We start from the raw sequence: 16814 nt of genomic DNA, 5'->3' as shown, positions 1-16814 counted from the left end.
TTAGAATTATTACAACTCAGATGAAAGGATGCTCTAGGCTCCTCCGGTTCTTTCTAACTCAATCCAGATACCCCATTAAAAAACAAGCAGGCAGAATAAAGATGCTTTAATCAAGAGCACAAGCTTTAGTTCATTTAATGTTGCACGCAAATGAACAGGTGAGAGCATATTTACACATATGTAAACAGTACCTGTAACAAATAAGAGTGTTCAGACACACACACGTGTATTTACAGCCACGTCTATGCCTGCAGGCTTTAGAACACACATCTTCACATGAAGGGGAGCTTGGAGAGTATAAAGATAGAGGAGGAGGACCGCAGGCCTCTTTGGTCAGCAAACACCAAGACGAAGTTCAGCTTTTGCAGGGTTTACCTTACTCTGTGTGTCATTTAGACACTTCTCTCAGGACCTGTTTTACCATCTTAGCGTTCAAACGGTGACAAGTTGCAAACAATACAAAGCACTTAACAGGATGAAAGGATTTTTTTTTAACACACATCAATTTTTCAAGAACCTGCAAGAGCGCACGGTACAAAACATAAATGTTTGGAAATACAGAGAACCAAAAATGAGTGCAAATTATAATTTATAGTAACTCTTTAAAAAATAGGCTGCAGAACTGAGGACAATCATGAATAATGTGGAAACAAAAATAAAAGGAAAGATTCCTGCACAGCAGAAGATAACTATGAAAAGAAAAGCCATATCTACAGGCCTGCTCTTCCTTCCACAAACAACTATTACCATTTTCTTTTTTAATCAAGCCCGATCTAGAATATTTTTCCGGTCCTCACTTTTTTGTTTTGGGCTGAAAAAAGTCTTAAAGAAAACAACAACCCTGTTGTGCTCAGCTACACACTTAAAGTTTCCTGGCCTGCACCCAAACAACAGAGTGGCCATGGAGACGTCCTATCAACGCTTCCTGTTGAACACGCTTCGTCAGCGGCAGCTGAACTCAGCGGCCAAAACAGCTCACGAAAGCTTTAACACAAACAAACCTTTTCAACAACTCTTTTGGTAGAGCCTCATCTTTCAAGCCCCAGTTACCCATCATACCTTGCTCTGTATGGCACAGTCAAAAAAAATAAAAAAAATAAATAACAAATCCAGCATGACATGTAAGAGAATTGTTCTCAGAAAGGCAGCCTGCCACGGAGCCTGTTCAAATATCTGCTCATATCATCTAAATGATCTCCTTTTGGAAAGGCTGGAGCTGCAGCTCATGAATGAAATATTTTAACGCACATAAAAGATCTGCCTGCTACCCATTTTTTTCTGAAAGACTAAATGTTAAAGTTACATTTATAAGCATAATATCTCATAAATATACTTCTCTACTTCCCAGATGGACCTATTCATATTCTTGTCTGGGGTTTTAGACGACTGTTTACAAATTTTAAAGATTAATCATACCATGTAATTAGGCAAATAGTCCAAAAAAGAGCTAGAACTCATAAATAATAAAAATAATAACTTGACAAACGTTTTCTTAACAGGTACAAAACTCTTTAGAAGATCATATGAAAATAAATCACTTTTGTTCTTCCTAAGTACCTATAATCAGGTCTATTTGTTTCAAACCCAGCTAACTACTGGTGTTTCTTCAAAGTTCATGAGAAAATATGGCAAAAAGTGTTAAAGCACAGACGATGTCAAACATGCTGATCCAGCCAAAAACAGATTCAAACTGGGATTTATGAAGATTTCAAAACTGTGAGGTCAAGAGGGTTTGGTTTTTATAAAACAGTGGAGGGAAATGGCACCAGGTTTTCTCAAATCAGCTCATCTGGATCTGGTTTTCACAGCGGGGGCTCCAACATCTGCTGTGAGCGCCTCTGCCTGCATCTAAAAAGGAGGTGGGAATTCTTTCTCTGTTACAGTCTGAGGTCACAGATCCGCAGCTCACCGCCAGTAAACGGCACGATCAGGGCCATCGCATCGTTAGACACTGTTCACGAGTGAATAACAACAACCGAAAACACCCAACCGGTATTTTGTCACCTAGTACACAGTGATTTATCTTTTTGCTTTTTTCTACAAAGGGAGACCAAACGACGGCCCCATCCTGAAGTGGCTCTGCCTCCCAAATCCAGTCGTAGGGTCACCATGCTAAAAACTACAGTTCCCAGGCACTTGTTTGTAATCAAATGTACAGAAAGGTTGATCACAGGGCCAGCTTGCCTCTGACGCACAGAGAAAAAGCAGCAACATTCAAGATCAGACAGAAAAAAAAAATCATAAATCTCAAGTTAAAAAAAACGACGACAAGCATCGGCTGCATGCATACAATATAATTCTCTTGGGATATTCTATACACCAACTGATCTAGTGAACCATACTTGCTTTTACACACAACGTGCTGAGATGTGTAAAACTGTCAAATAAATGTTGCTGCAATCCAGCAATGGCAGGAACTAAAGAGGAGTGGAAATGAGCAGACGGAGATGAGGTAGAGAGAATGATTTGGCCAAAAAAAAGAGGGAAAATGCATTGGATCAAAGCAAAGAAGGAGCGAGGCAAAGTGATCCGAAACAGATGAGGGAAAGTTGGAAAGTGGGTTCTGATCGTTCCTTCCAGAGGCTCGGGTCAGTTGCAGTTGGGGGAACGTTTGGGTCTGTGCTGTTACATCCGTAAATTGTGGTAGGAGTCTGTAAATGGCGGTTCGGAGTCGTCCATAGGCAGCACCAGACGAGTGCCCCTCATCACCAGCTCGTGATCGCTGTACGCCAACTCTCTGTCCAAGTCATCGGAGGTGGCAGCGCCGGTGTAGCCTAGGCCGCTGCTGGTGTGGGAACCTGAGGCGTCGGTACTGACCGTTATGTCACCGTAGGTCAAGTTGATGTCACCATCCGTCAGGATGAGGTCAGAGTCGTCATCCTTCAGCTGGCCCTCATTCTGGGGGAAAGATAACCGGGATGTGATTTGTGAGTCCAACAACAACTGTTAAGAAGGAAATACAAACCAGAGGAGATTAAAACTGAGCACATGTGCATTCTAAATAACCAGAATGATGTTTCCCATCCTCTGATATCAATCCTTAAACAGCACAGCTCAGACTAAAACAGCTGACCTCATAGGCTTGTGGGCTGGTGAGGAAGCGGGCGAGGGGGCCACAGCAGGGAGGCAGGGTCGCTGTGAGGGGTGGGCCGCTGTGAGTCAGGATGGGCTTCAGGTAACTGGAGAAGGGATCAGTTAAAGTAGACACTGCACAGAAAAAGAGGCTCTAAAAATATTAGAAACAGCTGAAAAAGTGATGAAAGTTGGACAAAAAATGGGGCTCCCCCTACTGTCACATAATGGGAACTGCAATACTCTAAATCCCACAATTGCTTAAGTGTCAAGAAGGCCGTTTTACACTAAAATCCTTGTTTGATAATAATTAATCAACAAAAATAATAGTAAAATGGTAAGTCTTTGTGTTTAAAGGATACTTGTGGTCAAAGTTGTACCAAATTCTGAAGAGCCAGGCACTTTCTTGTTTGGTGCTTCTCCTCTCTGATCCATCAGTGAAACTCATCTGAATCCAGAAAATTATGTGAAGTATTTATCTTTTTAACAGTGCTGCACTGTATGTTTGAATACTCACAGAGTTATCCTGATCAGAGTCAACCCCAACTCTGTCAAAAAAAAAGACAACATAAAAAGAATAAAATCAGGTATTTTTGTAAAGGGCAGATTGTCATTTTGAAGACTTATTTTATAAAATCACAGCAAGGACACATTATTGCTTCTTAGGGACTTGAAGTTAAAATATTAGAATTGTTTCCAATCCTTACTGAAAAATGTATTGTTTTAAAACTGAAATAAACATTCATATTTGAGATAAAACCTGCTAAATATTTTACAGTTTATTAAAAACTCTTAATGGAGGATGCATTCATTCAAAAACTCTTCCTGACATCAAAACTGTGGAAGCCCAAAATTTACTGACTAATTTTTTTAAACTTTTTTTTCTATTTCACAGTTTTGTTTTGCAACTTACTAGCCTTCTATCCTAACACTTCCTTTGAAAAACTGAGAGAAAAGTTAAAAACAAATAACAGAAAAATGATTTGTCCTCAACATAGGTGGCAGACAAATTCAAATGCATCCCCCAAACATCCCCCAGAAGAGAGCTTGATGCAGTTCAGTGATGTTCCACACCGTATACGCTGGCAGGACAGCATCTGCATGGTACCACCGCCACAAATCCAAACAGTGAAGAAGACAACGAGAAGAGTTGTGGAAAACATCATCCGACGGGCGTATGTGGCCGTGTCCCTGATGGACAAGGCGAACGTCATGGCGCCTCTCAGACCTACGAAAGCACAGAGGAAGAGTCACATAGACACAAGATCCACAAGTGTGATGAAGATGCCCATCCGACCGTCACTCACCTGCAAACATCATCATGTGCTGGAAGTTCGATCTAATCTTGTAGCGTCGTCCCAGATTGAGAAGCAGTGAGAGGGGATATATGTTAGCAGCTCTTCCCAGGAACACCGCCAGCTGTGTGGCAGTGGGGTTAAGGAAACACAAGAACGCCATGCAGAACCTTCGGAACTCCACGATGCTCATGTACCGCCCTGCTAGACTAAATGCTAGCAGGTGGCCATGGATATTTATGTATTTTAATGACAATGTAATAGAAATCAGAAAGAAAAAAAGATACAAAGGCTCCAACAATGAACATCGGATTAAAAACGTGGTTCTGGAAGGTGAACAAGGTCAGACCCATGTAGGAGAAAATGAAGTTCTCTGCCAGGAAATTCAACAGTTCAAAGAGCTAAATAGAAGAGAGAGAGAGAGAGAGAGAGAGAGAGAGAGAGAGAGAGAGAGAGAGAGAGAGAGAGAGCAGCTTTCAGTGCAAATATGAGAAAACAGATTACTGGGAAAAAAAAGAGAAACAGAGGGGGGAACAAAGCATTTTAGTAAACAGTAAGACATTTAGAAACAGTTGAATGTTTCCGCGTTACAGGAAAAGATTAGCTCTAGTTCCTGTTTACTGAAAAGGAGGTGAAAGCTCCTATTGTTTATTTCTTGATCATAATCATAGCAAATGATTTTCTACAGAATAACCTGAAACTTCAAGTATCAGTCATGTGACAGTTTATTTTATATTTTCATTTACCCCCAACAGTGTAAATGAAAAAATAATCTATTCAAATAATCTTACTAAATGTCTCCATTTAAATGTTTTCATAACCTAAATATTCCCAGGTACTACAGAAATTATACTTACTTTTCTCCCAGGCTAAGATTAGATTATCTAGCCCAGTTTCCAAACCTTTGACTTTGAACTTGTGTGTGTGTGGTCCCTTTATTCTTTACTAAAAATATTAGATTTTGTCTCTTTTCTTTCCTCTTTCTTCTTGACATAAACAGGGCAAAATTGTTTGCAGCCTGATCCTGGATTCTTTGTTTTTCCACCACTTATGCTGCAGTGATCTTTATTTCTTCACAGTGGTTTGTTTTCCTGCTCTGGCCGGTTTCTACTCATTAAGTTATCCAAAAATTCCACAGACCAGCTTGAAGCAACATTTCGATGTTCTTTGTTCTGGATGTCTACACTGATGTTTCCTTCGGGGCAGTCAACGCCTCGTATTCGCTGTGTAGTTAACGCTCAGCTTAACATGCACTCTCTCAGGGCTCTGTATTACTACAGTGGCTCTCTGACACCTGTCTAACCTCTTTTTGTGTTTTCTATATCTTAAAGGGGACTGCAAAGTGGTGTAGTGGTTAACACCCTTGGCTCACAACAAGAAGGCTCTGGCTTGAATCCTGGCTGGGTTCCTTCTTGAGTGGAGTTTGCATGTTCTTCCAATGTAAGCATAGGTTTTTCCGGGCACTCTGTCTTCCTCCCACAGTCCAAAAACATCCTTCATAGGTTAATTGGTTGAATGCTGTAAAGCGGTAAAGCATTCAACCCTTCGTTTTCCTGTTTCTCTTTATTTCTTTCTTTATTATAGTATCTCCCGCTGTTTTTTGCCGTTTAACTCCTTCTACAATTTTTCACCTATTTTAACCATTGAACTATTAAAATGCTCAGCTCTTTCAGCTTATTCCAGCTATGAATTTTGTTTTTTCAAATCCTTGAACTTTTAATAATATTCCAGGATTTTTGCTCCATTGGGCACACCTTGAAAACCTTTGCTTCTTTCAACCATTATAACTTCAACATACTTTTAGCTGAAGACACCGTTCAAACATTGAAATGATCACAAGGCTTTGTACTTCAACATAAGTTATGAAATCATTATGGGATGGCGACACTACCTACAGTTTGGCGGCTTTTTGTGCCAAAATGTAGGACGATTTAAAACTCCTTCAATTTTCACCAATTTGAACCTTTCAACTATTACAATGTTCAGCTCTTTCAGCTTATTCCTGCCATGATTTTTGGTCCTTGAACTTTTCAAAATATTTCAGGTTTTCCAAGATTTTTTGCTCCATTAAAATACATGGGGAATCCTTGAAAACCTTTGCTTCTTTCAACCATAATAACTTCAACATACTTTTAGCTAGAGACACCATTCAAACGTTAAAATGCTCACAAAGCTTTGGACTACAAAATACGTTTTTAAATTATTATGGGATGGTGACGGTTTGGCAGCCATTTTGTGTTCTTAAAATTTTCAACAGTTCAGCCATTTCTTCAGCAAATTCAGCTTTCATTCAGCAGTACAGCATTCAACCCTGCATTTCTTCTGGAAATGCAGCTCCTTCTAGTTGGTCTTTAAATGGCCCTGCAACAGACTAGCAACCTGGTCAGGGTGTATGCCGCCTTCACTTAACAGTGGCTGGAATAGGCAACAGCAACCCCGCGACCTCAAAAGGGATTTAGCAGGTTCTGAAGTCGGATGAAATGTAACTTAAAGGACTATGGAATCTAAAAGTGAAAAGAGGAAGCATGGCGGCTGCAGTCGCACCTGCTTGGTCCTGTCCTGAGACTCTGCAGACAGGTTGTTGTAGGTGTAGTGGGCCTGAGTGATTCCACAGAACAGCACTGACACCACACCTGCGGAAAGAACACAGCAGACACACACAAAATCAAGCACTGCTGTTTATCTTGATTTATGACAAAGACAAATTCGTTTTACTTGACTAACGCTTGCAGAAACATTCTTCCTGTTTTCAGGGAAAGACTTGATGACGTCTCCAGCTTTGTTTGAGGTTTTTTCTGATAAGACCGTGTACAACAGCGCACTTCAGCCATCTTGAACCTGTGGAAGTGTGCGAGTGTTACCTGTGAAGCCACAAGCCTCAGCCAACAGGAAGGTGCTCCACGACATAAGGAAGAAGAGCGCCGTCTCCAGCAGCTGGAAATCCCTCAGCTTGGTGAATTTAGTTACGTACAGCCAACAGTTAAGGCTCAGTTGGTTTCTTTTTCAAACCTTAGCTGCTTCACTGAAAACTGTTTCAATATTTTACATTATTATCTGTCTATATTTTCTTTTTATCTCAATTTATGGATAATTTTCCTCAATAATTCTCTCAAGTGAAGTAAAACTAGAAGCAGTGCACAGTTAGATCAAACTGAAAAACATCCAATATTTAAATACAAGATAAAAGTGAAAAGATATGAGGGCTGTGAAGACTCCGGTGGCCACGCCGAGTGCGAAGGAGCCGCTAAAAACTCCCAGGAACATTCCGAAAGACTTCAGCAGGGCCGTGGCCTCAAAGGTGTGGCTGTTGTCTCCTTGTGGCTGGTATGCTACAATAGACCTGATGTAACAAAGTGCAAACATTAAATACTCATGGAATATGCAAAAATGATCCTTGCAAACAGGAAATCCCTCCTTAATTAGACATTACCCGTGACAGATGATCCCTCGGTGTTGGTTAGCATTAAGCGTAAGCTTTGGTTGCTATAGATATGTATTGCAGCAAAGGCTTCATCAAAATAGCAACCAACACAGTCCTAGACTTTACTGAAATGGTTGACATTTTGGTGTGTTTAAGATGTGCTGTGCAAATCCTGTTGAATAAATAACTGCAGTTCAAAGTTCTTGAATGAAATTAGAAAAACGTCCTCTCTGTGACTGAGTCCCAGACCTCCGTCTAACCTCTAGCTCTTTAGAGAAATCCACGTTTCTTTTATTTGCTCCCGGTGGGATATTTCCTAAACCTTCTTACTGAGGGGCATCCAAAGGGCACACTGACCACACGCCCCCACCCCATAAGGATCATTGTGATCAGGTTTGACTTTCCTCTTCCAAATATCTAAAGTCTTCCCCACATTCATGAGGATATTTCTACAGCTACTTACAGTCATGACTAAGAGCTGGTGGTGTGGACTGACAGGTGTAACAATGCGTCTGCCTTTCAGTTCAGATCTTGGTTTATCAGACAAACTGAGACTTTGTCCGTTTCAGGCCACATCCCAATTATCTGTTTAGTTTGATCTCCAAATGTTTTAACTTGTCCTTTTAAGGCAGTGTTCTGCAACCCTGGTCCTCAGTGGCGCACTGTGTTCTATGCTGCTCCGCTCAAACATGCGTGATTTAGCGCATCATCAACCTTTGGAGGGACTTCCCAATGACAGTCATTAAAGCCAGCTGTGTTAAAGCTGAGTAGAATGGAAAGCATGCAGGTCACTGAGTCCTGAGGACCAGAATACCGGGAGCTTTAAAGTTTGAAGAAGGAGGTCAGATTTATCTCATCTTCAGATCTGCTGTATGTGAACTCAAATATAGATCATGTGCAAAAAGGCAAAGATGCATGAAAACACTGCTGACGGAGTGGCAACACCTCATTCCGTGCCTGAATCTACCAGGGAATATCATGCTGTGTCTAATTCAACATTCACCTTCCCCTTCAGCTCTGAACCCACAAGTCGTCCTTTAACCATGTTTTTACATTTTCTAAAAACAATGACACTATGACTATGAATAAAACAAAATGGTTCAACTCTATATGTCTTCGTGGTAAATAATATCTTTTATTGTGGGAGCAGGCGTCGGTTTTCCTGAGGAAGCTGGTTGATATCAGAGGAAGTGAACAGCCTGTTGCAGCTCCTGCAAGGAGCAACTGGAATGGAAAGTAGGAAATAAAAAAGCTCTGGATGAGTCAGATCAACAACAACAAAAGATGTATGGAGCTTAATAGCAAACTTAAAAATGTTATATAGCATTCACGTGAAATGCGCTGAGAGGTCGACACCTGCATACTTCCTAAAAACTTGTATATTTCTGAAATAGAAGAGAGTATTTTTGTTAAAGCGATTTGCGGTAATTTGTGATAAAAGAAAAATAGCTAACATCTGTGTTTATGCAGGGGATTCTGATGCCACCTGAACCAAGTGTGTCTGAAATCGGGTTTCTTCTCATTCGGCATTCAATCCTCGTCCGCCTCCACCTCCCCCACACAAACACCGGCTGAACAAATCAGCAGGCATTTAGTGGTTGAGGAGCCCAGGCTTTGTGCCGCCTCCTCGGCCTTCTAGTCTTCAGCCAGAAGAGAAATGTGTTGATGTGATCCCTAACTGGCTTCCCTTCATCAAAGGCACTTCCAAGGGAGCAGAAAAAAAAACACCAATCGATAAATGATGCAATGATTCGCATCCCTAGACGGAGTCAAAAGACCAATAGTCTGTGATTTGTCATGTTTTTCCCAGGGCACAGCAACAGCAAGCACTCAGCAGGCTGCTTAACGCCACTATGCAAGACCCGAATCCCCTTTACATGTTTGGCAACTTATTTTACAATGATGTAGACTTTGCAGAGGTCCCATGCAAAAAAAACAAAAAACCATAGAAAACATTTTAAAGTAAAATTAATATAAGCTCAGCTAACAATCAAATAAAAGAAGAAAAAAAAAAAGCTTCACCTGCCTTTTTTAGTATTCTTCACTCAGAAAAAAACTTCACAGCTCATAATATTTCTGTACAGCTCCATATGAAACAGAAAATGACTTACGAAGACAGAACGACAGCTACAGCGTCGTTGAGCACGCTCTCTCCAAACAGTAACGCGTACAGGTCTGCATCCACGTGCAGCTCATTGAAGATAGCCAGGACTGTCACTAGAAAACACACAAGCTTCCATTACTACAAAGCTGTCAAAATCATCAACATGACTTGACAAAAACGGGACTATTTTGGTAAATATTAGAAAGTTAAATGTTAGAATGAAAGGAAGTAGAAGCATTTAATACATGTTGTATTAATGCATGTTTGAAGGATGCCTTAAGGCTCACAGATTTTATCTCTGCTAATTCCTTTTTGTAACATTGATGGCTGTCCGTTGGCATGGAGCAACCCCGCCCCCCTTCCCGTTGAGGAGTGGAGCGAAGCAGAGAGTTTGTGGTTCTCCCAGGGTATTTTCTACATCACAGATAAGCTCTTATTCAAATGGCACTTTTTTATCTGCTCCTGATTTACAATGATTTGAATGAATGAATATCTGATTTTCTTTATCTAAGTCTTCAATCATCAGAAAAATGCAATAAGAACATGCAAAAAAAGACCAAAAACACAATTTTATGTTGTTGTCATCGGCCTCCAAGAGCTGGATCCACTGGTTCCTAAATCACTATCACCGAAGTGTGTGCCCCTGCATGGAGAAATGGCATCAGCTGACTCAGAAACAGCCGGAAAATATCCTGATACGCTGAGGAAGATCATCGCGGAGAACAGGCGTAATTATCAAAAAACTTTTATGTTGAGAAATATTCCAATGTTCTTTAATAAATGTTTCACAAAGCATCGGAAATGTTCAGGAGTGGTAGTGGGGAGGTGGGGGGTGGTTCTCCGAATTCACAGATTCTGTCTCCGGTCCCTAACCCCCATGAATATGGGGGGAATACTGTATTTATCATCCACGTTTAAAGGGAAAATGTGGAAAGACTAGAAAATCCCATTATGTGCAACACCTGTTAACTAGTAAGAGATTTTGTTCACACTGGGTAATTGGTAAGCTCTTTTGAAAAGGCGTTACTTCAGCGAGGAAGCCCAAACGATGGAAACTAGTTTATAAGTGCACATTTTTGAATTGTAAAAAAGTTACACTTCCTCTTTTGCCAGCGAGGCTAAAAACAGTCCGATCTGGATTTGAAGCTCAGAAGGCCTGCCACAGACTAAACACATTAGCAAGCTGGTGATACTTGATGTAGGATCAGAGTGTGGCCTTAATATGTCTTACAATCTTTTCATGATTTTGGTGTCATTAAGAGAATATTAAAAATAGATTTAAAAAAATAATGACCTGCTTGTTCCGAATTTAGGACGATTTAATGCTTTTCAAGGCCCTTATTTTAGGTAAATGATATTTAGTTTATCTGTAAGCTTTTGAAAGGATCTGCAGAGACTATGTGCAGGAGAAAGAGACCTTGCTGGTCGACCTAGAGGGAACTGTCACTCAACAATGATACCAAACATCTAACTTAACTTCCTCCTCATTTTGCAAAAAAGCACTTCAGCCCTAAAAACACTGAGGTGAGAAAGTCTTTTTTCAATTATCATCGGTCTGATGAATGATCTATACTTAGTGTTGCTTTTCCATCAAAGGTCTGCAGGTTCTTTGTTTTCTAAATCAAACATTTATGAGAAAGGTTCAGGATCAAGAATCTTGCCAGATTCCTTAGCTGATCTTGTTAAAGCTGGAGTGCATATGTTTGTGGTTTCAAATTAAATAGCATTTCTGCAGAATGTTCTGAAAGGCCGTTTTTTCATTTGTAATAAATTCAGACACCTTTGAGATCATTTTGACCGCATTTTTTCTTCATGTCAGTTCAGACAGTTTAATAAGACGCAGGGAACGCTGTACCGTCATTTTGAAAGTTTAGTAGTAGAGTGAGGTTTCTCTGATAAAATGTACATTTGAAAGATCTATTAAAGATGAAATCTAGAAGTAGTTATAGCATGAGGACGTTCACAATTACCTGGGTCGGTGGCAGAGACAATAGCTCCAAAGAATAAGCAATCGGTGAAGAAGAAGTCTCCGTGAAGCTGTCCCACCTGCTTCATCAGCGTGACACATCCGTACATCAGCAACCTGTCAGAGGATAAAACAACCTCTCTGAACATTCATAAACAGAAAAAATGTGAGGTTCATGTGGGCAGAACTAGAATAAAAAGACAGCAAAAAGACAGCCATTTTAACAATAATCTTACCCGATAAAGAAACAGGAAATAACCGTCCCCAGAAATGCAAAAGCTAAGATGGACCCCATGTTCCGGAAAAAATGTCTCTGAAAGGCAAAACCGAAAGATTCTCAGATCAACGGTCTACACAGAAGTGTCGTATAAAAATGATTTCACTTTAGCTGCAAACACGACTCGTTTTGTTGTGTACCCTCTTTAAGCTGTATCCAGCATGAAAGATGATGGGGGGCAGCAGAATGTTGAAGAACACTTCAGGGTCAAAGGTGACCTGTGAGAACGAAAAAAACAAAACTATTATTATTATTGTTTTTTTTTTAACTTGTCCTTTCCAACAGCGGAGCAAACAGATGAGAGCCGAAGGTCTCTAGTGTTGGATATATTTCACTTTTACGATTTACTTTTACAAAAAAAGAAATCATTATGTAAACTAGCCGGAGAGTGTAGCAGATGGGAAGTTGGGGCGGCGTTGCTCTGAGCCAACAGTCCCGCCCCCAAATTAGTTAGTTGACTTTCTAATGAACTACTGCTGCTCTGCAGAAACCGTGTCCTAGAAAACAACAAAGGTTTGATGACTTTGGCTATAACAGGCATAATCATAAAAGGCCACTGGGAACGCTTTTGAAATAGATCAAAACACGAATGGAGTGGGAATAATTCCTCTAACTTGTCTGAAAATGTCTCTGTTTCCATAAAGGACTGAAGTCGGATCAGAAAGATGCCATCTGCAGCATTCTGAAGGACATAAACCTGCAGGTGTCAAACAGTTCTGCCCGGTTGGGTGCAGACTTCTAACCTGGTGCTAACAGAGTTACCAGAGCATCTAAGAAGACAGAAGGCCAATAAAAGAAAAAGAGAAAGACCGCTTTAGCTGCATTCCAAGAAAATCTGAACACGTGAAGCGCTGCTACTGTTTCCGTTGGCTTGTTTGTGTCGTACTGATCGATCAGATTTGTTGGATTTGAGGCTGTAACTCATCGTTCATTTCAGCCACCAGGGATGGACATATTTAGTTGTGGGACAGAGTTCTAGAGTCTGGAGACAGTTTGTGTTCAGCTGTTGATTGATTGATTGATTTCAAGAATTGTAGTCAAAGCAATAAAGAATTTAAACAGATTTATCGAACTCATTACTGAAATGATGAAATGCATACATTAAAAAAACTGAAAATAAAACTAACAAAAAAGACACTTAAGTCACATTTGCTTAAAGTGATCATTAACTAAGTCAAGTAGACCTTCATTTATTGTTTCAAAGGAGTGGGACAAGTGAGCTTTTATAATCCCACCCCTATTGTGTTAATTCATTTTATAGTTTTACATAGTTTCTGTAATCCGGTTCTGATCCGATAGATTCTTTTCAAGTTACAAAATGAAAATGAAGATGAAAGTAAAGTGACACTAGATCCTGATACTTTTTGGTCCCAGTCGGTCCAAAAATGGAGAAGTTTGAGCGGCGTCAGAGTACCTTGCGCAGCATCTCATTGTCCTGAACGTCTTTCACCTCGTTGGCACTGATCTCTCCCTTCAAAGTGTACTCATAGAATTTGCCGCTGACGTTGATCAGCAGAGTCGGGGGGCTGGCGTTGACGTAGCAACTCTTGGAGACGTTGCTGACATCCCGGGGAAGATGGATGGCGTAGCGCAAGATTACGCCAACGATTAAACCTGAGGAAAGGAAAGTCAACAAACAGCGAAGAGAAGGAAATGAAAGAGAAAATCAACACTGCAGCTCTTTAAATGATGAGGTTTTGGTGGCAAACTGATTTTTTTTGGTGAGCTAATGCAGTCCAGGCTTTTCTCCTATTACTCACTGACCTAAAACAAACATGTCAGACACATATTAGAAAAACAACCCTAAAGCCAAATGACAAGATGTTACGGAAACAGAGGGGTACCACTTTAACGTATTCTGACAAAACTAGGTCCATATTCTAAGAAGAAATGAAAATAAAAAGACAAAAGAAAACCAGGATACCGTCACACGTATATGAATATATAAATACACATACCAAAATAAATAGAGCACCAGAATCCAAAAACCCTCTGAATTTTATATATACCAAAGACAAATAAAGAGGAAAAAGCTTTCAGTGAGTATAAACTAAATTACAAGCTCCCAGAGTTTGAATTATTATTATTTTAAAATCAAACGAATAAAGCTATTTTTATGCTTTCCTAAGGCAACATCCCCAAAAATCCAACAGGCTCTGCAGCAGCAACAAAACCAGCATAATTTGAGGTGGAATTGTAATCAGCTGAATGGAACTTTGCCCCTTAACATAATAAACAGGCTTCAAACTTTCACATTTATGGAAACTGCATAAACCAAAGTATATCATAGATTCTGACAACAAACACAAAGGTAGGAAATTCTAATTCTTTATGGAAAAAACAGAGTTAAGGATCTGGACACTGATGGACACATTTGTGTACATTTCTTTACAAAAAACTATACAGGAGAGCATGGCAGTACAGCCAGGTTGCCAAGATAGAACAACAGACTAGCTTAGACGTTTTAGAATGAAGTGCCTCATTAGACAGAAGTGAAAACATGTCAGCACAGACATGCAGTACAAGCTGCCATGCACGGTGGGGGAGGGATCATAATTTGGGCTTGATTTTTTTTTTTTTTTGGTCCTCTAGAGTTAGATTTCCTCTACTTTGTTTAACCTCCATGAATAATAATTTTTGGACCTCAAGTCTATGAATTTAATCAGAGACTGAATCTAATTACAGAAAGTGAAAATGTTGAAGTTTGGTACTGTAAAGTTGGTAGCATTTAAAGTAGGTTATAGGGTAGATTAACTGTTTTTAATTATTTTTTATTCTTTTAACATATGTATTTACACCTTATTGTACAAAAAGTGCATGACTTATAAAATTGAAACTGAAAGATTGCTAAAGCTTTAGTATTACAAGCTGAAACAAGAAGAAACAACAGATTTTGGATAATGTTTCAACTCTTCAAGATGCGACATTAGAATGGTCTAGAACTCAGCCAGGCCAGAATGCTGCTTGCTGGAACATTTTACTGATCAAAACAATAATATGTGAATAGATGGTTTTTCGTTTTTATTTTTTTAAGTGTTAGAGGTAGAATGATGCTGAGTCTACAGCTGACAGACAAGGATGCAGCAGACAAGGTTAGATGGAGGAAGCGACCCCTGAAGGAAAAAGCTGACAGGAAAAGAACATTTAGCTGGGTTTTTTTATCCAGAGCTGCTAACAGGTCTTTTTTCTATTAGTAGTTAGGTACAACAAACTAATGTTGGATACAATGCTAGACCCACCTCTAAACCTGTTTAACCCTTTTTGGGGTGGTGGGGTTGCTGGAGCCTATCCTAGCTTCTTTTGTGTGAACGTGGGGACAGCATGTCAGTCCACAGCTGGGCCACAAAGACACACATTCACATGAAGGGGCAATTTAGAGGCATTAACTTATAAAGCATGTTATGAAGCCAAGCATGCACAAGGAGAGCATGAAACTACTCAGAAAGGACCCAGCTGGGATTTGAGCCAGGCTTCAACACACAAACCTAGGGCATCTGTCAAACAAAATCTGATTTGAATTATTTTCCTCTCACTCGTTTAGGTTTGAAATATGCTTTCAATGTGTTTAACAGACTTTTCTGATGCAACCATCTGATCACAGGAATTCAGAGAAGGAAACACAAAACACAATCAACAAAAAACAAAGATGAATCTGCAACTATATTTTTTTGGCAACAGTTGCAGAGAATTGCAACAACATGTTCCCTGCTGTTTGTTTACAATGTTTTGAGTAGAGTGCAATAGTAAAAGTGTAGATGCCTCCTCCACCACCTTTAGAAGTAAAGTCAAAGGACTGCTTTCCCAATTTTTTCCTTAGCATCCCACATTTCCGTGTTTTACTCAAACTGTTTGGCGTTTGTTACAGAAGTAAAAGGACCTCTGAAGCAGGCAAACTATCATCAGTCTTCATTTCTATGCTGGATTTGGCACGAGGAGCACAGGAGGCCTTTATTTTCCTGACTGCGTGTTAAACAGCTGTGTCACAGCTCACAGTGGATGTGAAGAATGATGACGACTATGAGTCAGGGCTGATTTGATCTGACCGACGGCTCCCCGGTGCATCTCACCGTAAATCATCGCCAACCCCGTTTCGTGCAGAAATCTGAACCGCCGGTGCTTGAACAGCCAGATGGTTAGGATGGTGAGGGTGAGGAGCAGGATGAAGATCAGCAAATCCACGCTGTCCTGTCTGTGGCTCTCCTCTGCCTTTTTTTCCGTAACGATGTTCTCCATGGCACTGTCCTCTTCCTGAGGGGATGATGCTCGGCAAACAGTGATGGACACACACAGGCTGACAAGCATGACCAACCACAGCGTCCGTGTGGTCTTCCAGGACACGTGGACAGTTACTTTGAACACCATGTTGGCTTTTGGACGGTAGAAGTTGCAAAGTCGCTGAGTTTAAAAAGAATTTTGGACAAGTAAAATTCACGGGGAAGTGTGAATTGACAGCAGAACGACAGCAATTGAGAAACCGACACTGACCCGGAAGTGAAAACGGCTCAGATTGACAGTTTCAAAATCTTCCTTCAAAATAAAAGCCCCGCTAAAACGTTCTATTTTTCAGGTAATATGTTTGAGTCTTATCATTGTCAAAATTATCCACGTAATTTTTTTTTATTGTATACTTAGAAATATTTTGAAGTTATGATCTGTAGAATTGGTTTTTACGATTTTTT

The 16814-nt window shown here is 40.2% G+C and overlaps 1 protein-coding gene across 2 annotated transcripts; it reads right to left on the bottom strand.

Moving 5' to 3' along the window:
- Positions 1-91: 91 nt before the first annotated feature.
- slc9a6a (solute carrier family 9 member A6a) lies at positions 92-16644 on the bottom strand. Of its 2 annotated transcripts, none has more exons than XM_078953975.1 (16): positions 16203-16644; positions 13550-13749; positions 12276-12353; positions 12095-12171; positions 11863-11975; positions 9900-10005; positions 7567-7707; positions 7229-7335; positions 6912-7000; positions 4655-4768; positions 4380-4491; positions 4147-4300; positions 3590-3620; positions 3435-3520; positions 3074-3179; positions 92-2943 (listed from the first exon to the last, which is right to left on the bottom strand). In XM_078953975.1, the coding sequence occupies exons 1-16, from the start codon at positions 16495-16497 to the stop codon at positions 2626-2628; spliced, it is 2127 nt and encodes a 708-aa protein (XP_078810101.1). In that variant the 5' UTR covers positions 16498-16644; the 3' UTR covers positions 92-2625. The 2 variants fall into 2 exon arrangements, with proteins under 2 accessions (XP_078810101.1, XP_078810102.1); XM_078953976.1 differs by having other exon boundaries at positions 92-2898.
- Between the last annotated feature and the right edge of the window lie 170 nt (positions 16645-16814).

This window comes from Oryzias latipes, chromosome 10 (genome assembly GCF_053564925.1).
Source record: "Oryzias latipes strain Hd-rR chromosome 10, Olatipes_Hd-rR_3.1".
Classification (NCBI taxonomy): domain Eukaryota; kingdom Metazoa; phylum Chordata; class Actinopteri; order Beloniformes; family Adrianichthyidae; genus Oryzias; species Oryzias latipes.
Note: the sequence above shows the minus strand (reverse complement) of the source record. Positions and strands in the feature narration are given on the sequence as shown.

What these genes read in the sequence shown, in the direction of transcription:
- slc9a6a (XM_078953975.1), bottom strand. Translation starts at nt 16,497, where the DNA reads ATGGTGTTCAAAGTAACTGTCCACGTGTCCTGGAAGACCACACGGACG. An exon ending in ATTTCCTGTTTCTTTATCGG is followed by an intron (nt 11,976 to 12,094) that starts GTAAGATTATTG and finishes ATCCTCTGACAG; the next exon opens with GTTGCTGATGTACGGATGTG. An exon ending in ACCGGAGTCTTCACAGCCCT is followed by an intron (nt 7,336 to 7,566) that starts CATATCTTTTCA and finishes CTGTTGGCTGTA; the next exon opens with CGTAACTAAATTCACCAAGC.